The following is a 24,590-nucleotide window of genomic DNA, read 5'->3' as shown; positions in this document are numbered from 1 at the left end:
AATATACAAGACATTCAGTCATCTCATATCAAAAGGGTAACTATATATAGTAAAGTAAAATATTTTGGGAGAGACAGATCAATTCACACAATTCTTACAATACATTATTAGAGTGGTTCTCTTTTCTTATTACATACAAACTGTATTAAGGTATGTATTTACATATGTATGTATAAGAAAACATAGTAGACAATTTAATACTTCTTATCTTTCCAGTAACAACTGTATGTCTTTAAATATATTCCTCATGAATTGTAGGGTCTACTATAACAGATGTTAATTAAGTGCTATAAAGAAAAAATAATCAAGGAAAATGAACAGGAAGTTCACTGAAGTCATGTGAGGATTGGAACGTAATGAGAAGTGAGAGCATATCTGGAAAAGGATGTAGAATCCAGAGATTGCTCTGTACTGAAATGGGGAAAATAGTACCATGTGGTACATACACATGAAATTGATCCAATAGAGAGGGCAGGCTGATGTTACAAAAGAGAAAGAGACTACCTTCAGGAGTTGCCTTAGCATATAAAACAACATCCAGAGCACATGCAGAATTAATTCATGCAGTAAGGGAATTACTAAGGGCCTAAATACATGTATGCGGAGAGTATATATAGGCTCTCTTCTAACTGCTTACATTTTTCTTGGTGACAAAAAGAATTATTAATTAACATCAGGGAACAAAAAAGTGTTGGGGACAGAAGCTTAGGACTGTTGGACAATGAACTGACAGATGTCAGGCTTTGGTATTAAATTTAGCTCTTGCCAGAGAGGCAAGAAAGTAAGTGTAGCTCATCAGGCACTCTATACAAGTTACCATAATCAAAACAAAGCCCCTGAAGCAGGTGCTACTATTATCTCAATTTCCAGATGAGAAAACTGACAGCTGAAAAATTTCTTCAGCACATACAGAATTATGCTTACTTTTATACTGAAGCAAAAATAAAATTTTATGGCCAGCAATATGGCTCAGTGGATAAGGGCACCTGAAGCTGAGCCCAAGTACTTGAATTTGATCCCTAAGACCATATGGTGGAAGAGACAACTCCTCTGAAAGTTACACTCTGAACCCTAACACACACACACACACACACACACACACACACACACACACACACACACACACACACACCATGGCATGTACATACCACACACAAGCACATAAAATTAACTTAAATATCACAAGGACAGGCTCTTCTACTATCCCGTGTCCTAGTAAACCTTCCTGAATCTCAGCACTTTTTTTTTTCACCTATCAATGTCTATCTGCTTTTGTACTTCTTCCTTAGGGATGTTCCTAGTAAAACATTAGAGGATAAAGTTTAAAATACCACATCTTAGCACGAGTCTTACTCATTACTGAAATACACTACATGCGCGCACACACACACAAAGTCATTTCATTTCATGGCATTAACCTATACAAAAAATAAAAACAAAGCAAACACACATTTTATATATATAATAATTTGTATATGTATATCTATTACACCTGTTATATATAATATATAATAACACAACTATATACAAATAAGTGCTTTGGTATTTATCACTGTATCAATTATTTATTGGTCATTGTAAGGAATGAGTTAACTAAGTAAAGCTAACATGGACTGTATCCTTCAAAAGCTTCTATCTGCCAGCATTTTAAGCAAGTAGGTAAAACTTTACTGAACATTAAGATAAACATTTATATTTATCTGAAAGAAGTAGAACCATCACATTTTACTAACCATAAGGTACTCCTTTTACCTGTGTATCTGAAGATAAAGCTGGTGCAAAACATAGCAAGAATCAGGCAGGAAATGAAAAAATTCCTAAAAATAAAGAAATTCTATTTATTCTTTGTATGTGACATGACTTTCTATTCACCCCCTCCCATAACATACAGAATAAAACTTGGACCTGCCATAATCAAATACAAAAAGAAAGCTTACATGGGAGTAGAGTAGGAGCTAAGCATCCAAGCTTCTAACTGTTAGAGCTACCCATCACCCACAATTAGCACCTGTCACTTACTGAGGACCACTCTTCTGTCTAGTTTTGTTATTTTTTTGTATTACTGATCTTTCACTTGTTTGTTTGATTTTTGGGGAGGAGGTTGGTTTGGTTTTGTTTATTTGTTGTTAAGAGAGAGAATAAACAAAGTTGGGTGGCCAGGGAGGTAAGAGGACCTGGGAAGAGGGAGATGGTAGAAGAAAAAAACAAAAAACAAAACAAAACAAAATTTCAAAACCTAAAAAAGGCTCTGTTTAAAAACAAAGACAAAATGAAAGACGTCAAAGTCATAAGGGACTTGGGAAGAAGTTCCACAAAAGTGGGAGGAGGATAGGAAAAATTACTGCAGAGTGAAAGTGAGCTGAATTAAAATTTTTAATAGGTAATAGTTTTTTAAAAAATCATTAATATCTATTAATAAATGTCCCTTTCACTGTCCATCTTTCCAATCTTTGATAACTTATTTATCCTATTCTTATAATTTCAAATATAAGTTATTCTGAAAATACCAATTATAAGTGTGTGTGTGTGTGTGTGTGTGTGTGTGTGTGTGTTGAATGTGAAGGATTTGAACATTTAAAGTTGAAGCAAATAAGAAATGTGGTAGAAATAACTTGTAAATAGATTTAAACACAAACTAAGTTATTTTCTTCAAATTGAATTATGCTTATAAAAATTATTTAATTTATGGAAATAATTTTCAGAAAAGTAAAGGAACATACCAATAATGACATAACAATACAAATAATATAACAGAAACAATACATAGTATTAAACCATAAGATCTTCTAAATGAACTTCAGAAATATATTCAAATGAACTGGTCTGGGCATGCATGATGAAAATTCGCAAGCCAAACAGGGAGATGGCTCAGTGGGTAAAAGTACTTGCTATGAAAGCAAAGGGACAAGTTTGAACGTATAGCACCCACATAAAAGCCAGTTACAGCACACCATACTGTATCCCCAGCACTGGGAGGTATAGCTAAGCAAATTCCAGAAGCTCACTGGCAAGTATACCAAAAATGGTGAGCTACAGATTCCATGAGAGACCTTGCTTCATTAAACAGTGTGGAGAGAAACAGAAGACACACCACTGGCCTCACGTATACACATACATCCAAGCCCACCTACCCATACACAGAAGGACAATTTAAAATTTATGTTTGTTCTGCATTTAAGTATTTTTTTAAAAGAGCCTTACCTTAGTGTAGCGTAAAAGGGAGTTAGCAAAGAAACGACACACTTTGAGTGTTTTCAGAAATAATCTGTAGTCAGCATTATCCTGTTCCACAAAGAAATAGTATAATAATGTAAAATTAGTTGAACCTGTAAATGAGACAAATTTTCTAAAACAACTTAAAAAACAAAGTGATTATAGAATTTTTCATGAAAACATATTACTCTTTGTATTGTTTTGTTCCTACCAGTTAACAAGTGATATTTTATAAATTATATTCTGCATTCTTATAATCGTATTGATTTGAAAGTGAAATGTAACTAATTTATTATAGTTCCTTGCTATACAGAGATCAAATTAATCACAAGAAGAAAGTGACTGATATGTAAAAGGTAAAAGAAGAAGCAACAGGGAGAAAAGAGGATGCAAACAGCCAATGAATAACACTGAGAAACTACAACCTAGTTATGTATCTTGGGAAAGAGAAGGATTGATGGCTATTTGACTAGCAAAGCTTAAAGGGACATGATATACAGTATTCGTGAGCTGGGGGGAAAGTGGGTTAATAAGTACTTTCTCTAATGGCTGATGGAAGCATAAAATACTGTTCTTTTTATCTCAGGAGTTACGCTGTTAAAAATTCTTTGGCTAGCAACTTTTTTCTAGATCTACACACTATGCAATGGTTTTGAACTGAAGTGAGCCAAGCATCCATCACGCAGTGATTAAAAATATTAATGGCATATTAATATACTGTAATCCCATAAGTATGAAGAACAGGGCAAATATACTGTGACACAAAAAATCTCAAGCATGGATAGTTTTAATTTAGCACCATTAAGTTAAATCAAGCAAATTATCTTTTTTTTCCTTTCTTTTTTTTTTTTTTTTACCATTTTTTTATTAATTTATTCATATTACATCTTGATTGTTAGCCCTTCCCCTGTTTCCTCCCATTCTTCCCTCCCTCCCACTTCCCCCCTTCTCCCCTCCCCTATGTCTGTGATTGAGGGAGACTTCCACCTCCTATATATGCTCTAAGATTATCGAGTCTCTTCTTGGTAACTTGCTATCCTTCCTCTGAGTGCCACCAGGCCTCCCCACCCAGGGGACGTGGTCAGAAAAGGGGCACTAGAGTTCATGTTAGAGTCAGATCTCACTCTCCACTCAACGGTGGAGAATATCGTGTTCGTCGGCTAGGTCTTGGTAGGAGTTCGAAGTTTACTGCCTATTTCTCCTTGGCTGGTGCCTTAGTTTGAGGAGGACCCCAGGACCCAGATCTGCCTGTCATAAAGTTCTTCTTGTAGGTTTCCAGCACCCTGTGGGTCCTACTATTTCCCCATTCTTCCATGCTACTCTCGCCTAAAGTCTCAATAGGATGTTCTCTCCTCTGACCCACTTTCTTGGTAAGTAAAGTTTTTCATGGGACGTATCCCTTGGACTAGTGTTTTGATATAAGTGAGTATATACCGTTTGTCTCTTTTTGCTTCTGGGTGAACTCACTCATTATGATAATTTCTAGGTCAATCCATTTGTCCACAAATTTCAGGAATTCCTTGTTTTTAATAGCTGAGTAGTACTCCACAGTGTAAATGTACCACAGTTTCTTAGTCCATTCTTCTACTGAGGGACACTTAGGCTGTTTCCATGCTCTGGCTATTATGTATAAAGCAGCTATGAACATGGTTGAGCATATGTCCCTGTTGTGTGTTAGGGCATTTTCTGGGTATATTCCAAGGAGTGGGATAGCTGGGTCTTGAGGAAGTCCTATTCCCATTTTTCTGAGAAAACGTCAGATTGCTTTCCAAAGTGGTTGTACCAGTTTGCATTCCCACCAGCAGTGAAGGAGTGTTCCTCTCTCTCCACATCCTCGCCAACATGTGGTGTCATTTGAGTTTTTGATTTTAGCCATTCTGATGGGTGTAAGATGGAATCTCAGAGTCGTTTTGATTTGCATTTCTCTGATAACTAAAGACATTGAGCATTTCTTTCAATGTTTCTCAGCCATTTGATATTCCTCTGTTGAGAATTCTCTGTTTAGTTCTGAGCCCCATTTCTTAATTGGGTTATTTGGTTTGGTGGTGTTTAATTTCTTGAGTTCTTTGTATATTTTGGATATTAGACCTTTTGTCAGATGAAGGGTTGGTGAAAGTCTTTTCCCAGTCTGTAGGCTGTCGTTTTGTTCTGTTGACTGTGTCTCCTGCTTTACAGAAGCTTCTCAGCCTCATGAGGTCCCATTTATTAATTGTTGACCTTAAGGCCTGGGCTGTTGGTATTCTGTTCAGGAAGTTGTCTCCTGTGCCAATGTGTTCCAAGCTCTTCCCCACTATTTCCTCTAACCGATTTAATGTCTCTGGTTTTATGTTGAGGTCTTTAATCCATTTGGACTTGAGTTTTGTGCAAGGTGACAAATATGGGTCTATAGCATTTTTCTACATGTAGATATCCAGTTAGACCAGCACCATTTGTTGAAGATGCTATCATTTTTCCACTGAATAGATTTGGCTTCTTTATGAAAATTCAAGTGACCAAATGTGTATGGATTCATCTCAGGGGCTTCAATTTGATTCCACTGATCCACCAGCCTATTGCTGTGCCAGTACCATGCTGTTTTAATTACTGTTGCTCTGTAGTACAGTCAAGCAAATTATCTTTAATGTTGAGAATTATTTCACATGATAATAACCTACTTTAACGTTAATGTTAACTCACTATGTTTGGTTCTTTTCCTAATATGGCTAAATCCTAATTTAATCTAATCAAAATATAAGCTATCCATTAATGGAAACAGTTTTCTGTAGTGGAATCTGTGTAAAGAAGCTCACCTTTCTTTTATACTACGAGCATGAACTTTGTTACACGGTGCTTTGAAAGTAAACACAGAGAATAAGACTGAAGAGACTCAGCAGATAGAGGTACTGGCCACACAACCCTGAGTTCTGAGTCTGAGAGATCCTCTGACCTCCACACACATGCTTTGCTTGATGCATGCCCACTACTCTCCCCAGAGTAATTTTTTTTTTAAAGAACAGAGATAATTTCTGTTCCTGATTGCTTTTAATGTGGAGCCCAAGGATTCAGCCACAGGTCCTAATGCTTGCATGGCTAACTCTTTACCATCTCCCTAGGTGCTTGAATACTATTTTTAAAGTTCTTGGAATCTTGATAAAGTGGAGCTATAGATTAATTTATAGTGTTGTGAATCTTTTCCTATGCTTATTAGTCACCTATGTATCTAATCTGTTTTGCTCATGTTTAAGTTATCAATATTTTATTTATATTCATAGATTTCTGAGTGATATTTCTATGATTTGATCGTGTCTACCCTCTTGAGGAGAGAGATCCTTTTAATCCTCAAAAATATTTTGAAGGGAAATAGAAGAGGAGTGGGTCTGGGGAGGGGAAGGGACTGGGAGAAAGGGAAGGAGGCAAAACTACAGTCAGTATATTGTATGGGAGAAGAATAAAGATACATAATAAACAAATAAATGCTCCTGGCAATATGGGTAAGCAGTAGAGATCATAAGGAAAGGAGAAGGATTTGAGGATAATTCTCACTGAAAGGTCCCCAAGGGAAGTAGGAGATAGGATTTTATTACAGGCCATATTCTAGGAGAGTGTTTTGTTTTGTTTTTTTAAAGGACAGAGATTAAAGATGATATACACTAATGTCAGCTTTTAGCATCAGTACAGATTCCCTTAGCAACTTGGCATCATCAAGAAGAGGGAAATAGAACACACACAGACTGTTTTCTCCGGGGGGGGGGGGGGGTTTCTGAAACTGCAGGAGGCAAAATGGTAGTTCAGTCAACACAGCTAAATAACGTGTATATATTCAAACATTGGGAGTCTCCTAAGTAATTTATTTTAGGGACATTTAAGCACAGCACAATTTGGGGGAATTGTTCCTGGTGATACTTAACTCAATACTGTGTGTACAATGAGACTTACACAAAACTTATACAAATCTCCTTGAGGAACAAAGTAAGCTAAATAAAGATCCATGTGACCACATTAAATCTCTTTGTAAAGTTCATGTGACACCTTCTATAAAGGTGGGTTCTAGAGATTGGCCAAGAAAAGCAAGCTTATAAGGGTCTGGGGGAGGATCTGGACCACATAGATAGCACAAAGGTCACCAGGCTATTAACCCAGCCAAGTGCCCTCCCAGCCTTCTGGGCAGGTAGCAGGTTATTCATCCCTTTGTTTAAGGAACCACTCATGTGTTTAATATTCCAAGTCCCCCTAGTGCTTATCTGTGAGTACAAGAAAAATCATGGAGACTGGGTAAAGCAAGCACTTTACCCAGCTTTCTTGGTGGTGCCAAGTTGCTAAGAAAATATGTACTGCTGATAAAAGTTGACATTAGTGTAGATTCATCTTTTATCTGTTCTTTAAAAAAATTTACTCTGGGGGAGTAGTGGGGTATGCATAATGCACAGTGAGTGTGAGGAGGTCGGAGCACAACCAGGAGGGGTTAATTCTCTCTTCCACTTTTATGTGTATTCCAATTTTTGTAACTTTTAAAATGAACTTCAGTCTTTTGGAGATAGGGTCCTTTTAGGCATAATTAGGTAAATCTAATCCACACCAGACCTAGGGCCACCCTTACCACTGTCATATAATTGGTGTATTTTTCTTTTGGCTTTTTGAGACTGGTGACTTAGGTGGGGAGACATGGAGAAGAATATCATATGAAGGCAGTACAGAGACTGGAATCTAGATATGTACACTGAGGAATGCCAAGTTTGCCAGCAACACCAGAAGCTAAGAGAAAGGCACAGTATAGATTTTCCCTGGATAGAACATGTCCCTATTGCCACTCGACCTTAATATTGTGAAGAGATTAATTTTCTGCTGTTTTAAGCTACTCGGTTTGGTTTGGTTTGTTAATAGCAGGCCCAGGAAAACAGAGACTAATATATCTGCATCCTACACTTAAGAATTAAATTCACTGGCTTTACTGCAACACTTCAGAAAGCAAGGTACTGGTCTAAACGTTGGTGCCAGGCCAACCTATGCTGGAACTGCATGCTCAGTACATACCTAGTATTAAGAGCTTGGGCCTTTGAGGAAGTGGTTACCTCCTAACTGAGCTGAGTGTCCTTATAAATAGAGGCTGGAGGGGGAAGGAGAAGGAGTGGGAGGGGTGGTTGCGGTGGGGGGGGGAGGTCTTAGCTCTTTTACCACATGAGAATGCAACAAGGTAATATCTTTTGAGCTGAGAACAGATCCTCACCATACATCTGCGTATGATTTGATCTTGGACTTCCGAGTTGAGAACTGTGAGAAATGGATTGTTGTTATCTCCAAATGACTATGTTCTAGGTATTCTGTTGCAGAAGGAAAACCTCCTAAATATCAATAGTGAACAGCAGAGGGCACTGCAGACTGTAGAGAGTGAAACACTGGAGACATACAAACTATCGCACAACTCCCTTTCATTTAGTTAGTGAATGGAGCTGGTCACAATATTAGCCTAAAATTTGCACAGCTAAGTCACAACATGAGAATTTGGTTGAGAAACTTTCTATTTAATGCCCTCATTTTCATACAAGCAAATAGCTACTCCAGCTAGGAACCAGACTTTCTTTCAGCTTGCTAATACTACAGGCTATACTAATCTTTGGGTTCTTCCTGTCCCCTGACCAGGAACCTAATTTTACTCCTGAACTACCAGTTAGTGAGTCTGTGGCATCAAGCAAAAAGGAAGCTGCAAAGTCTGAGACTGAAGATTGGTGTGCATCAGTGATTCTCAACCTTCCTAACACAGAGATCCTTTAATACAGTTCCTCCTGCTGCAAAGTGACCCCAACCATAAAAATATACTTTGATGCTACTTTATAACTGTGATTTTGCTACTGTTATGAATCGAAATGTAAATATCTGTTTTCCAGTGGTCTTAGGTGACCTCTGTGAAAGGGTTGTTTAACCCACAGGTTGAGAAACACTGGTCTATATGCTAAGGTGCAAGGCGGGGGGACGACAAGTTCTCTGGCATTAATGCAGATATTCAACAAGTAATCTCTCCTATCACCAAGGTCCTGGGAAGCAGAAAGGGAACCAGGAAGTGTGAAAACAAAAAGGAGGAACAAAGGCATCTAAAAGGAGAAAGAAAAACAGAAGATAAACAACAAAACAAAACAAAACAAAATGTGACCCTCTTCTTACAACTCTCCTTCCCTTTGTGTGTCTCAGAACTCCTTTCCAATGTTCTACACTGCGCTAATCTGCACTTCCAGATGATCCCTGTTCTAGCAGCAGTTGCCACTAGTCTGGGAACTTGAACTAAACTCTACCCTTTATCCCCAAGGCTGGGATGGGGAAGCACACACACGCAAGAACTCTTCTGTCAGCTGTAGGTCTACAGGAGAAGGAGCTGTAATACTGCCGCCTGGGAAGAAATGATCAACTCACTTCCTATAATAGTTCCTGGGTCTACTGACCATGTAACTCAGGGATATTCAAATAAATTTTGTTAGTCTAAAAGTCACTGTGCATAATGTGTTTATAGGAAGATGAGCTGTAAGTTCCAACAACCCTGCTCTACATGTTTAGAACATACGAATTCATAAAGACACCACATCCACTGTAATTTATTGAAATCACCAGAAATGTATCTACCAATTTTAAAATAAGCACACACATACATACTGCCAGAAGTTGTAATACATTGGTGACAGAAAGGCTGACAATGTATGCATTAGGAAGACCTTAAATAAATGTAAAACACAGAACAGTAACTGTTCTAGGGAAGAAAAGAACAAAAGATTCTGAGGAGAATGCTCTGGCCAACTAAGAATGTGGAGGTGATAGGTAGGTAAATGCCATAGTAAATGAAAGGACTTAATATTATAATACTGTGTTCTGGTTACAGAATCTGAGCTGTAAATAATTCTACAGATTTTTAAAAAGAAAATAATTAAAACCCTAAACTTTACTTTATATACTCAAATAAGATTCAATTAACTGTCAAAATAATAAAAATTCCCCTTTGCAGTGTCGTTAGGACTACATTTTACCTGTGCAACTGGCTGTGTCATCTGCTCAGCTAACTGCAAACAAGAATGAAAGGAGAAAAGAATGTCTTCACACAAGCTGGAAATTATCTCTTTGTGCTTCAACTGTTTCTTTATGACCGACTGGTGTTTGAGGCTCTGCCTAAACGAATAAAAGCAGATGAATAAAATCACCAGAAATGACGAGTGAGCAGATTAATCAACTCAGGCCCATAGAACTTTATAAAACATTTTCAACAACATAATGTTATATTAGACATGGTACAATTAAGATGTGTCAACTTTACCTTTGAAGTTAGTGGCTAAATTTTTGTCTTTGTAAAATATTAATTGGTCTTCTCTATTTGGCAAGCAATATGCTAGGTCTTGAAGATAAAAAAAAAAAATCAAATGAACATAATTTTTTTCCTGTCTATAAGGAATATATGGTCTAATATAAGAATGTTAAATAACTGTAAGAACAGAATAATTAGTTGTGATAAATGCTGAGAAAAATCCTATGTACTATGAAAAAATGTTACAAGACTATTAATGCTGCATCTTGGAGCTAAGGATAAGCAGGAGCTTACAGTGTAAAGCGGGGGAGAGAAACAGCCTTTGCAGAGGGACAGGCTGTGGAACCAGGGACCTTCCTGCATTTGAGGAACTGAGAGCAGAAAGCAAGTAGCTACAGAAGGGCTGGTGAAGGAAGAAGCGTCCAGAAAGGCTTAAGTTGTTACTCTCTATAGGAAGAGCTCTTAAAAACTTGAGTCATATGATCCAACCTAAGTTTTAAATATATCACTGTGAACACAGAGTACCTGGAAAGAGGCAGGAGTGGGGGCTGTATGACAACAATACTGGTTTAGTGGGGTGAGGGTGGCCACGTGGCTAATTCACTGAGCATTGGCCATTCCAGGCTCATGTAAAGTTTCAGCAGCTCACAATGGTGAACTCAATGTTCAGTGCAACAATATCAAGACAGTACTATCATTATCCTATTTTGTTCAAAAACACTAACCAAAGTGTCCGAAACCTTAGGAAGAGTGATTCCAAGCACTCGGGTATACTTAATGGCTCTCAAATGATACTGTATTACTTTGCAAGCTAACATCCTGAGGGAGTAAGAAAAGTACCTAAAACTTGAATGGGTACAGACTTTGTGTCCATTACACATGATTAACAAAATAGCTTCTTAATTATTCCTACAGTCAGGAATCCTCACTCTCCTCAGCATCTAATAACTAGAATAGGTACTCTCCCTATTAACCCTGAGAATGCTTCAACTTAAGTTCAAATTATTTGATAAATAAAATTTGAGTTGAACAACTTAACTGTATATAACAAAGAGATTAATCCTAGCTCCAAACAGTTACTAATTCTGAGCATAGAAATGCCATATTTGATATCAGTAATCAGCTAACAACAGTAGCAGCGGGAGCACCATTAAGGCATACTCTGGCTCATAGTCCATTATTTCAGAACTACCAGCTAATTAGCTACAACTCTATGGCAGGATTGGTTGTCTGATTTTAAGAGATAACTGTACAGGGGGCTGCAGAGATGGCTCAGCAGTTAAGAGCACTGGCTGCTCTTCCAGAGGACCCGTGTCCAATTCCCAGCACCCACACGGCAGCTTTCTATAACTTCTGCTCCAGGGGATCTGACACCCTCACACAAACATATGCAGTCAAAACAGCAATGCGCATAAAAATAAATGCGTAAGTTACATATAAAAAAGCAAACCGGCCACGCATGGTAGTGCACGCCTTTAATCCCAGCACTCGGGAGGCTGAGATAGACGGATCGCTGTGAGCTCGAGGCCAGCTTGGTCTACACAAAGTGAGTCCAAGACAGCCAAGGGCTCCACAATGAAACCTTGTCTCAAAAAACCAAAAAAGAGGAGCTCAGTTTGGTTTGGAAGCTACATGTACAGTATCTCGATTACTGTGCAGCACAGTCAATGATAGTCTATACAACAATATAAGTTTTCAAAGGTAATCTAAAATCCACTAACTATTTAGAATTGGGGATATAGAAAATACAGTATGAAAAAGAAAATCTAACCAACTTACTTAATTATAAACTTCCAAGTATTGGCATGAAATGCTCGGTCCATACTGGAGATAACAGAGCAGATATCCAATAATGAATGAATAACTACAAAGAAGAATAAAACAACTCTCAGGATAATTAAATGCTATATGAGATGACATTCTCTTATATTTAAATGGATCAAGAGAACATCTCAATACTTGACTGAATTAACATTATGTACTAGTTTAAAAATAACTGGGTTAAATAATTACTGAAAATAAATGACATACTTCTGAGGTTTCAAATAAAATGAAATATTGAATTTGCAGTTTATAGCTACCCAATGACAATTAAAGCCAAAAAAGCTCAGTGGAATCAAAGTTATATCCCATTATAAAATGTTCGGTGAAATAAAAGTTAAGTCCTATTATAGTTCAAATATTTTATAGACACAATTCTAATTTTTAAAAATGATACTGCTAAGAAAACCTAACAAGAACTGCAATCAATTTACACTAACTTGCATTCATGTAAGTTTTTTATTTGGGTTGTGCTAGATAAGTTATAAAAATGGCCCCAAATGCCCCTCCTGTAGCCACACTGTCTCCAGGCATACATCTATAACTAATGTGATAAAGGAACAATAATCAAGGCAACGCAAGCCAGCCAATCTGGAGTGCTTGGGCTTGCCCTCCCTTGCTATTCTTCGAAACCCTAATGCCATAATGGTGACTGTGCCTGGGCTAAAATCACATGACTTTCTCACCATTCTGGCTCTGTAAATAGCCAGCAGTGAGTGAACCTCTTAGTTGCAAATGCAAGAATGTGCCAATAGCACAGACAATTACTACAGCCAGCCTAAGATGCAAGCACATGGAACTGTGAATATAAATAAAAATTATTTTAAACCAGCAGATTTTTTAGGTTGGTTACTTGCAGAGCAAAAAGTACTTAATAAGTGTACAGAAATAAAGCTATTCTCTTTACACGTAAGTTAATAAAATCTTTGCTTTCCTATGTTAGCGTATTATTTTTTAAATCCTAGATCATAATGCATTAGTGAGTGATGAAATCAACAACCCTGGTTAGAATCAGTTCTTGTGTTGTGCTTGTGAGACAGGGCTTTACTATGTGGCTCAAGGTTCACCTAGAATTTTGATTCCCTCCTGCTTCAGCTTCCCAGGTACAGAGCAGGCCTGTGCCATCACACCTCGCTAATAATTAAATTAACAAATCTATACAATGAAGCAGTATGTGCAAGACCTTGAGCTTAAGTCCCAGGGAATGGGGACGGGGGGGGGGGGTGGTCAAAAAATAATAGAAACCATGTAAAATGGGTATTCACTATAATAAATGGGTCTGGGTGTACATGTACACATTCATAAGCCCATACACAGACACATAAAATTCTAGAAAGCAGTTTAAACACCCCTGCCCCTTTTTTGCTATGGGTTAAGGAATAAAATCTAAAGGGAGTGTCACCAGGAACAGTGTGGTGCACACCTGGAATCCCAGCACTCGGGGAGGCAGAGGCAGGTGGATCTTTCTGCGTTCAAGGCCAACCTAGTCTACAAAAACAAGTCCAGGGCACCCAGGGCTACAGAGAAACCTGGTCTTAAAAAACAAAACAAAAAAACAAACAAACAAAAACCCTGAAATTTTACTAGGAAGATTTGGATTTTTTTTTTTCCGAGACAGGGTTTCTCTGTGTAGCCTTGGCTGTCCTGGACTCACTTTGTAGACCAGGCTGGCCTCAAACTCACAGAGATCTGCCTGTCTCTGCCTCCCGAGTGTTGGGATTACAGATGTGCGCCGCCATGCCCAGCCAATTTGTATTATTTTTATACATAAGCAAGAGAGCATGCTTCAACAAAAACATTAGTTTGATGATTTAACTGATTAATGAACTATAGCCATTTTGCATCCTATTCTAATCAACAATTCTTTGCTCACCTTCCACCATCAGCAAAGTGTTATTCTCATCTACTGGAGGGCCCAGGCAAACCACGTCCAGCAGTTCCATCAGCTGCTTCTGGAGAGAATAGGCCTCCTTGAAAACAGTCTGGAGAAGGTCTGACACTAGGTGTAAGCACCCAGAATACACAGATTCGCTATTCTGATCACAACAAAAAGAGAAACAGGTACATCACAGAGAGCTCAGAATTCAAGTTTGCTTTAACCCATATTGTCAGAGACTGAGTTAAAAATGTAAGGTTTTGACAGAATCATACTTATCAAATGCACTTTGATAGATGCAAGAATGTATAAAGCACACATCACCATGCATAAATTAATGAACAATTTGTCCTTTACCCAACAAAACACTGATAACAAAACTGCCTGTGCCCTACAAATTCTAAGCCATCTTTTATGCTTTACAGCTGCCTCAGGACTGTTAAGATGAACTGAGTTAAGCAACTCCCTCTGCAATCTAATAGAACAATTTCAGGATTCCTATGGTTACACAAATCTTTACCATTTTTTTTTCTTTAAGAAGGAGAAATACAATTCAAAAAGCCACTTTCTGGTACTTGTGAAACAATTGTGTGTCTTCTCTCCACAGAAAACCCCATCCCAGTAGCATCAACTAAAATGTTATGTAGATATACTTATTCACCCCTTTCACCTACTGATTTCTGATTCTAGGATATTTAAATTCTGCACAGACCCATTACTCACCTTACAGTGTACAAATGTACTTTTAATTACATGCAGGACGGATGAGGGAAGACTATGAATATTTTCTAGAATGACGGAGTCCTGTGTGGCACAGACATGATGAACACATCCTGTAAGGCCTCCTAGTATATGCACCATTGTCTGGAAATAAGGGAAGGTTTACTGAAGATACATATCTGTATATGCAGCAAAGCAATCAGACAGCACTCTGAGTGCTGGACCTACAGCAGTGAGAAAACACTCTGCGGCTCTCTCTCTCCAGTGAGCTTCACTCTATCAGAACACCACTTAGGGTCATGACTCAGTTCAGGGCACCATCTTCATGTCTTCTAAGATACTTAACATAAAATTGTACTTAAGAGCTGGGTGGTGGCGGCGCACACCTGTAATCCCAGCACTCAGGAGGCAGAGGCAAGCACATCTCTATGAGTTCGAGGCCAGCCTGGTCTACAAAGTGAGTTGAAAACAGCAAAGGCTACACAGAGAAACCCTGTTTCAAAAAACAAAACAAAACAAAATTATATTTAAAAATTCAGTGTCAAGTTCAGTAGCACACGCCTGTAATCCCAGCACTGAGAGGGAGAGGCAGGTGGATCTCTGTGAGTTCAAGGCCAGCCTGGTCTACAAAGCCAAGTGCAGGACAGCAGGGCTACATACAGAAACTGTCTAGGAAAATAAAAAATTCAGAATTTCTTTCTATATTTATTTAAGCCCATAAGTTAATTCCAGCGTTATGCTATTTCATCAAGAATAAATGGTTTGTCTTCTTTCTTAAAGCAAGATTTCACTTTCTGACCCTGACTGGGTTAGAAAATAATAATCATAGTAATCTTTCAGCTCCAGCCTCCAAATACAACATTCCCTGCTACAAAACAGGAAAAAATATTCACCTTTTCTTTTTTTTGAGATAGGGCCTCATGAGATAGCCCAGCCTGCTTTTGAACTCCAGCTTCTCCTACTTTACGCGTGTCACGACACTTAGCGCCATTCTCTCTAATACACTTACTTGTAAAATATTCCGTAGGGTGACCTGGATTTCTAAATTTTGGCTTGAGAGTTCTTTGGCTTCATTGGTTAACTCATGTATCATGTCATCAAATAATTTTATGGTCTGTGAAAACAAATCAGCTTATAAACAGGAATCACAGAAATCACTAGAAGAATAAAGATGGCAGAATGATCTAAATATTCATTAGTAACGCCTAGCCACAGTCACTCACTGCTCCTAACTTAAAATGCACATAAAAAGTATTTCCACAACAGAGTCCCTAAACAACACCTTGAGCCTTGCTTTGCTTTTCATTTCTGTGGTATCGAATGTATTTAATAATGTAAAAAGAAAAAGAATGTGGGGTAGCAGCCGCAAGGCCCATTCTGTACAACGAAAGGCTTTGGTCCCCAGCACTCCTGTGGCATTTACAAGGGCATTTCTTGGTAGCGGCTATCGGCATACTGAATCTTTCATTTAATACTCATTCATACATTTGGTTTTGTTTTTGAGACAGGGTCTCTCTATGTAGTCTTGGCTGCCCTGAAACTCTATGTAGACCAGGCTAGCCTCAAACTCAGAGAACTGCCTACCTCTGCCTTCCAAATGCTGGGAATGAAGGTGTGTACCACCTTGCCAGGCTATACTCATTTATATTTTAACTAGTTTTATGTGAACCCACACATAAAAACATCATGCATCTAGATTTATGTAACTACTCAATTATCCAGTCTAAAACTCCCCAATGTACTACTATCCTAAAGAACAGCTTCATATACAAAAACTTAGTTGTATTAGAACCCTAGTCTATGAAGGATATCTCAATTTAGTCTAAAAAGGTGAACTATTTTTACTATTCATTGCACTCAAGTATGATGTTTGATATATTAGAAAAATAAGAGAATTAAGAAAATTAGGGATAGATTGTATAAAGTTGAGGCCAGGTGTTAATAACTTCTACGGTATGTAAATTAACATTAAAACTGTACCTTTGGGAGAACTTGGGAAAACAAAGACTGTTCCAATGTCAGGTGTTTCATATGAGGCAAAAACATTTCAACAATGATTTTCAAAATTCCTACAAAGCAAAATAATATTTTGTAAAAACACCATACAGACCATGTCAGTCAATAAGTTACTGCCCTTTATTAAATATGAGAATATGTAAGTAATGTCAAACTAAAATTTTGAAGGCTTCAATGCCATATTCCACCAAAAAACTACTATGTATTTCATTGTAAAAAAGTATAATCGGGAAAAAAAGAAACAAAAACAGCAACTAAAGACAAGTTAAATAAGTGAGATGGGTATGAGTGCACCTACTCAACAGGATCTACCACCATTAAAATACATTTTTTAAAAATGAACTTTTGCTTCTTCCTCCGGAAACCGCCCAATGGTGGGTGACTGCCAGGGCAGCAGTGGGAGGCCTGGGGCCCAGGATTAGGAACAGGAGTCAGCAGCCGCCACCTTAGGGGCCAAGGTTGTGGCTGAGACTGTGGCTGGGTGGAGGCCAAGGAACTCCTGGAGGTAAAGCTGAAGACAAGGAGTAGCTGTCCATCACCAAGCTGGGCTGCCTGGTTAAGGACATGAAGATCAAGTCCTTGAAGGATCTGTTCTCCCTGCCCATTAAAGAATCTGAGATTTTTTTTACTTTTTCCTGGGCGCATTCCTAAAGGATGAGGTTCCAAAGATCAAGCCAGTGCAGAAACAGACATGGGCTGGCCAGCTGACCAGGTCCAAGCCTTTTGTTGCTATTGGGGACTACAATGGCTACGTTGGTCCTGGTGTTAAGTGCTCCAAGGAGGTAGCCACTGCCATCCGAGGGGTCATCATCATGGCCAAGCTTTCCAATGTCCCTGTATGGAGGAAAGGCTACTGGGGGAACAAGATTGGCAAGTCACACACTGTTCTATGCAAGGTGACCGGCCGCTGTGGCTCTGTTTTTGTGCATCTCATCACTGCCAACAGAGGCACGGGTATAGTCTGTTCCTGTGCCCAAGAAGCTAGTGATAATAGCAAGTACTGATGGCTCCACTGACACCCTGAGCAACTTTGCCGAGGTCGCCTTTGATGTCATCTTCACGACCTACTGCTACCTAATACCTGACCTCTGGAAAGAAACTGTGTTCACCAAGTCTCCTTATCAGGAAATCACTGACCAACTTGTAAAAACCCACACTAGAGGCTCTGTTCAGACCTAGGCTCTAGCTGTGGTAACCACGTAGGGGTTTTTATACAAGAAAATAAAGTGAATTAAACCTGTTTTTTAAAAAAAGTAAGATTCCAAAGTGGTAATAATTTCAATTTTAACAATTATATAAACAGGTATAAACAATGGCTCATAGATGGGCTGACAGAAATATAAGGAATGAAATGACATACTTGCCATCATAACTTTTCTCAAAAATTTATTTTGTCTGTGTACATGCTTGTATGCATACATGTGACACTGTGTGCATGGACATCAGGAAAAATAACCTTAGATCTCTTATAAGGAAGTCTTATGAAAACTGATGAAGAGGAGTAAAAACATTTAGGTGACAACTTTATCATCTAGGTTCCACACAATGAACTTCTTCTAACTCAAGAGTATTTTCTAAATGACACTAACAATCTTGAGGCTGAAAGGCGTAACAGAGTAAAGTGGTATTTTATCTTGGTCCTATCACAGCATAACATTGAAGTTTTTAGTGTGCTTATACATCATCAAAAATGGAATTTAAAGCTTAAAAACACTATGATTGGAAGGAACTGGCTCATTTTATGTAACAGGAAGTTACTAAGTTACAATGAAGAAAAGATTAAAGCGGAAGGTGACATAAATCTGCAGTCTTGTCTACCCACATACATATACAAATCATATAGACAAAATAATTTTACTTACGGATATGTTCAATCCATCTTTCAGAACGCTGATACATAGCGTAAAATATAATTAAGGACTAAATTCAAAAGGGGTGCTTAAAATTTACTGATAATCCCAGAGACTGAAATTATACCCAAACTCCTGGCTTCCTTTTACCTTTGAAAACGTAACATTTATCAAGAGAGCAAAAGTTTTGTGAAAATATTTTAAAGAAGGAGTTTCAAAATTACTTAAAGATAGGGAACTTTCACGCTCAGTGGAAGACAGTACTGCAATAATCCAGAGTTCCAGTTTAAAAAACACTCCTTAGGATTTCTAAACTCTATTTCTCTCTGCCTTCACTCTGCATGCTACCTACATACCTATCTGACCAACCTTACCAGATTGAAAAGCTTCTGCATATAACTAAATTACATGTTCAATACAAGAGTTAATAATAAATAGGATAAACTATACTTGTATATCACTAAGAATTGTTATTAATATTTTATTGTAAAATCAGTTAAGAACACTTGTACAGCACTGGGTGCGGTGGCGCACTCCTTTCATCCCAGCACTCAGGAGGCAGAGGCAAGCGGATCACTGTGAGTTCTGGGCCAGCCTGGTCTACACAGTGAGTCCAGGACAGCCAAGGCTACACAGGGAAACTCTATCTCGACTCCCCCCCAAAAAGAACATCTGTACAATGTCAAGAAAGTGGGTACCTGTACCTATCACAAAAACAAAACAAAAAAAAAAACTCTCTTCTGTCTGAATTTTTGCTTTGTATACTTTATAACTACAATCACAAAATAAGGTAACCCAAATATTTTCAGTTCAGGAGGGTAGATTATGTCAACTGGAACATTCCAGCTTAAACTTAGAAAGCTTGCTACTCCACAATTAATATTAAGTTATGAGCATGCAAATATTCAGGTAATGACTGGACAATATATGAAATAAAAAAATATGAAACTAGTTGTGGTAAGTGGTAAGATTGTGATCTACTGCACTTTACTTCCATTTGTGCGGAATGAAAGTAAATACTAACATGCTGAAGAGCTACTTACTTGAGACATCTGGGGCATTTTTATGGAACACGTATGTGCCAGTTACTATTCTCAGTGGTGAGGATAAAACAGTGATCAAAACCAAACTCCTGCCTCTGTACTTGACAATGTAGGGAGGAAAAATGGGGGAGGACAAGTAAATTATTTTAAGAATCAAACGGCTGAGCTGGAGAGATGGCTCAGAGGTTAAGAGCACTGACTAGTCTTCCAAAGGTTCTGAGTTTAATTCTCAGCAACCACATTGTGGCTCACAACCACCTATAATGAGATCTGGTGCCCTCTTGTGGCAGGGAGGTGTACATAGAGGCAATACGATGTATACACATTATATAAATACATCTTTAAAAAAATAAAATAAAATCATCTTCAAAAAACACTAAACGTCAGGCATGGTGGCAAACACCTTTAATCCCAGCACTCAGGGAGGAGAGGCAGGCGGATGTCCGTGAGTTTGTAGACATCCTGGTCTATAAAGTGAGTCTAGACAGTCAAGGCTACACAGAGAAACTCTGTCTGGGGTAGGGGGCTGAGGAGAAAGAAAAACAAAACTGTAAGCACCACCAAAAATGTAATAGGGCAGCATGCTGGCCAGTTTATGTCAAATTGACATAAGCTAGTATCATTTGGAAGACGGGATTCTCAATTGAGAAAATGTCTCCGTAAGATTTGCCTACTGGCTAGTCTGTAGTGCAGCCCCCATTACTGAAAATAAGATTCTTTTCTCATTATATCCGGAGGTAGTGATGGTGCTCTGAACGTAGTAAAGGTGCCTGTAAGATGGAAGGGAGGGGAAAAAAAAGTGTATCTTCCCTCTAAGCCTAGCATTACACTAGGCACACATTACATAAACAAACATCTCTGAGTAGGTAAACAGCTGTTTTCAGGAGGAAATTCCATAAAGACAGCCCTTTCAGGTGGCACTCATAAAAGTACAGCGCTGGACACTCAAGACTGGCCTGCTTTGTGTAGTTAGTATCAGGCCAGCCCTGGCTGCATAGCAAGACCCTACCTTAGACGCAAAATAATTCCATATCCACACAAGGAGTATAAAAATCACTATAAAGACACGTTGGAGTTTGCTATGGTCTAAGGAATGACTTCAATGTGATTTTTAAAAAAAACTTAAGTTATACTGACAGTGAAACATTCGTACGGGATTTGAACTCTCGCGAAAGTAATGGTCTTGGGTGTTGTGTGTGTGAATAGAAGGTGGGATCAAAGACATAAAATTAAAATCACCTTTTAAAATGGAGGGGGTCGACTTCCCATTACAAACACAAAAGCTCATTATCTTTTGCACCTGACAACACCCAATTCCAACTCGATGAAAGCCACTACCCGAAGCAACGCTTTCTATCTAAAAAGGAAACGGAGGTTCGAAAGGGAGAAGCACGTTTGTTTACAGACCACCCTTCGAAGTTACGGCACCACCGACCAACAACAGCCTCATCCTTCAGGTGTCCCACTTCATCCGACACTAAGCAGTAGCGGTGGCCGCGGAGCTCAGGCCTGGCATCCCCCCCCCCCACACACACACACTTAGGCAAGGGCGGCGGCCTATGGGAAAACTTTGAGAGAAGCAAACTAAGGCATGAGGCCACCAGTCATCTTCAAAAGCTCCACCCGCAATCACCCCACGGCGCCAGGCGCGCCCGGGCTCTGAACCCACGGTCCTCATCGCTCCCTCCACCGCAGCCACAGGCCGCCCGCGCCAGTGGAGCATCCCCGGAAGGCTCGCGACACGCCCCCCAGGCGCCCTCCCAAGGATATGATAAGCTGGGGCAGCACCGAGGGCAGCTGCCGACGGCACTTCTCCTCCGGCCAGCCGCGGAGTTCCTCCAGCGTGACTCCGCTCGCGACCTCCCTATCGTCCTGCGACATTCTTTTCGCCTACACAGACGAACGAATCCGCACGACTCCCGCCACCAGTTAGAACGGAGGTCCCAGCAGGCTTTGAGAGTGCTCCGCCCACACCAAACCATAGAGCGGAGGCCCCTCCTCCCCAGGGCCGGAGCCTTCTCTAGTCGTTGGAGGACTCATCTCGCTGGTGTGCACTGTGTGCTCCACGCGTTCCGGACGTGGCGGATTTCGTTCACCCTGATACCGAACATTAGAGTGCTGAGACCAGAAGTCCTCAGGTTTGTTACCCTCAGTCCCAGGGGTCTTTGAGACTACGCGTAGGACCCCAGGTGACCTGGACCTGTAGCCGGAAATGACTCTCAGCCCCACTGTGTGGTGCTATTGAAAGCAGGAATAATTTTACTGGCGAGAGAGCTGCCCTCTGTACAGCTCCTGCTAAGTGATCAAAGATCCCACCTTCCAGAAATGTGCAAATTAGAGCAGATGTTATAAAGCATCTTGCACATTGCGAAAATGATTCTATACAATTGATTATACTTTCTACAGTCCTAATCTTTACCCATTCCTCAAAAAAAAAAAAAAAAAAAACCCACAACGTTTAGAACTACAGATAAATTTGCCGTTACGAGTGCACACACCAGATCACACCTGTGCGTGTTTGGAAATAGATGCCTTACTTACCCAAATAAGACCTTAAACTGTCCTGAGAGGCAGGTTAACAGGCAGAGATGAAGATGTGTTGGAAAGTTAGGGGGCGAATATACCTGGGCACAAGACAGTTAAAAGACACCAAGCAGGTAGGCTGTCCTGCCTAAAAATCTTGGGCCTTATATTGTGGTGAAGATGGTTGCTGTTATAGCTGTTACTCTGTTGTTTATATGTTTCTCTTCTACTTTTGAATACTTGAGGCATCTGTATATTTTCCTAACTCACACACACATACAGAGCTTTTTTTTTTTTAATCATTTTCTTTTTTTTTTTCCCTCCTCTTCCAGGGCTGAATTGAAAGAGGAACAAAGGCCTCTGAAAAGTCTTTGGAAGACCCTCTAAATATTTCCAGTGGTGTACAAGCAGCTAACAGACACTGAGCCCAGCAGAACTAATTGGCTGTGTGATCAGTTATGCCATTAAATTCTATCTAGAAGTTGAAGCGTCATCCTTTGACAAAGATTGTGTGCACATAAAAGAGGATGGCCTTTCAGTTCAATTTCAGTGTAGAAGAAGACCTGGAAAGGAAATTAACACCCCTTGATGACGGTGGAGCTTTGACCCTGGATTTGTCAAAAGAACCTTCTGTCTCAAAAAGTCAAAAGAGCAAGCAGGACAGAAAGCGTTCTGCAGGACTGGCCGACTTGCCTGCTGACACCTTGTGGGAGTGCTCCTCAGCGGGAAATGCAGCTTCCTCTGAAGACACTGAGAGCCCGGGCAGTACAACTGACAGGTCAGGTGACCCGGAAACATGTGAAAAACCACCCTCTTTGAGAGCTGCTCAAGAACATGCTATGCCTGAAGATTTTAATCAAGCCTTAGAAAATAAGGTTCTGGAAATGTTGCCAGGTCCCCAGCATGTGAACACAGCAGTAGTGAAAACTATCTCGTTGGCCGAGAAATTCCCCGGAGAAAACATAGTTTCGAAAAGCTTTTCTTCTCAATCTGATCTGATTCCAGGTGTGTACGAAGGAGGCTTAAAAATCTGGGAATGCACCTTTGATCTCCTGACTTATTTCACCAAGGCCAACGTGAAATTCGCTGGGCAAAAAGTGTTGGATCTTGGCTGCGGGTCTGGATTGCTTGGAATAACCGCATGCAAAGGTGGAGCTAGGGAAGTTCATTTTCAGGATTATAACAGTTTGGTGATTGTTGAAGTGACCTTACCTAACGTAGTTGCTAACTTCCCTTTGCAAGATGCCAACAGTGATGCAAATGAGCCAGATGTGAAAAGGCAAAGTGAGTCAAAAATAGCCGGGGAAATATGTAAATGCCGGTTGTTTTCTGGGGAGTGGTCTGAGTTTTGTAAGCTTGTATTAAGTGAAAAACTGTTTGTGAAATACGACCTCATTCTCACTTCAGAAACCATTTATAATCCTGATTATTACAGCACTTTGCATGAAACATTTCTCAGGCTGTTGAGTAGGAAGGGCCGGGTGCTTCTGGCAAGCAAAGCGCATTATTTTGGTGTTGGTGGTGGCGTTCATCTCTTTCAGAAGTTTGTAGAAGAAAGGGATGTATTTGAGACTAGAACACTTGACATAATTGATGAAGGTCTCAAGAGGTTTGTAATTGAAATGACTTTTAAGCACCCCAGTTAATAAACAGAATTAACGCAGAACTTGTGACTATTTCATTTCTTTTTCACTGTTATTTTTTTTTTCTGAAATTATGGTGTTTGAATGACTTTTGCTTATCGAAATCATAAGCCAAGTATGGTATCAGCCTTGAAATTTGAGTTTCCCTGAGAATTTGTTAAGCTCTTGAATCACTTTGTATGGAAATCCTTTCTCCATCTTCATTCTGTTTGACCTTTCTACGATCTCTTTATGCTGTGTCCTCTGAGAATACGCCCATTTCTTACCCAGCTTGGGAATCCCTCTGCAGTCTTTGTCAGTTCCTTGTTCCCATGAAGTGCCCGGCAGGGAGGACTCCTTGCATCCCTCAGTACTGTTGAACTCCGGTATTTGGTTGAATGCCTATGTGACTTGGAAGACTTGTTCGTTGATTTGCGCTCCAGAAAAGCACGGGAATGATGCTGAGCAGCTGAATTTGCCTGAAGACGGACAGATAAGAATCTGACACAGAGTAGTGTGTAAGAAGGAGCTGGGGGTGCAGCTTTCTGGTAGAGCACTTGCTAGTGTGCAGGAGACACTAGGTTCCATCCCAGACACTCAACTACAACAAAAAGTGTTCAGGTGGTAATGGAAGGATCTATACTCCAA

General features: G+C 39.5%; 2 protein-coding genes across 4 annotated transcripts in view; one reads left to right on the top strand and one right to left on the bottom strand.

The window, feature by feature from the left end:
* The window catches only part of FIRRM (FIGNL1 interacting regulator of recombination and mitosis), a 44,281-nt gene extending 22,518 nt beyond the window's left edge, over positions 1 to 21,763 (bottom strand). For 2 of the 3 annotated variants that reach the window (XM_084753497.1, XM_084753498.1), the window contains exons 1-10: positions 21,569 to 21,763; positions 18,767 to 18,807; positions 16,869 to 16,957; positions 15,898 to 16,002; positions 14,892 to 15,032; positions 14,166 to 14,328; positions 12,251 to 12,335; positions 10,200 to 10,338; positions 3,202 to 3,282; positions 1,753 to 1,817 (exon numbers count right to left, since the gene is read on the bottom strand). In XM_084753497.1, the coding sequence (XP_084609623.1) occupies positions 1,753 to 1,817; positions 3,202 to 3,282; positions 10,200 to 10,338; positions 12,251 to 12,335; positions 14,166 to 14,328; positions 14,892 to 15,032; positions 15,898 to 16,002; positions 16,869 to 16,957; positions 18,767 to 18,807; positions 21,569 to 21,678 (1,019 nt within the window). In that variant the 5' untranslated portion in view covers positions 21,679 to 21,763. The remainder of the gene's footprint in view (positions 1 to 1,752; positions 1,818 to 3,201; positions 3,283 to 10,199; positions 10,339 to 12,250; positions 12,336 to 14,165; positions 14,329 to 14,891; positions 15,033 to 15,897; positions 16,003 to 16,868; positions 16,958 to 18,766; positions 18,808 to 21,568) is intronic. The other variant, XM_084753499.1, reaches the window with a different exon arrangement.
* A 44-nt stretch (positions 21,764 to 21,807) lies between these two features.
* Positions 21,808 to 23,986, top strand: METTL18 (methyltransferase 18, RPL3 N3(tau)-histidine). The gene is made up of 2 exons (XM_084756018.1): positions 21,808 to 21,935; positions 22,653 to 23,986. Exon 2 carries the CDS (start codon positions 22,848 to 22,850, stop codon positions 23,964 to 23,966), a length of 1,119 nt encoding a protein of 372 aa, XP_084612144.1. The 5' UTR covers positions 21,808 to 21,935; positions 22,653 to 22,847; the 3' UTR covers positions 23,967 to 23,986.
* The last annotated feature ends 604 nt before the right edge of the window (positions 23,987 to 24,590 follow it).

The sequence above is a fragment of the Acomys minous genome (genome assembly GCF_964271855.1).
Source record: "Acomys minous genome assembly, chromosome: 1".
NCBI classification, from domain to species: Eukaryota; Metazoa; Chordata; class Mammalia; order Rodentia; family Muridae; genus Acomys; species Acomys minous.
Note: the sequence above shows the minus strand (reverse complement) of the source record. Positions and strands in the feature narration are given on the sequence as shown.

Coding starts and splice junctions, on each gene's coding strand:
- METTL18 (XM_084756018.1), top strand. CDS start 22,848: ATGGCCTTTCAGTTCAATTTCAGTGTAGAAGAAGACCTGGAAAGGAAA.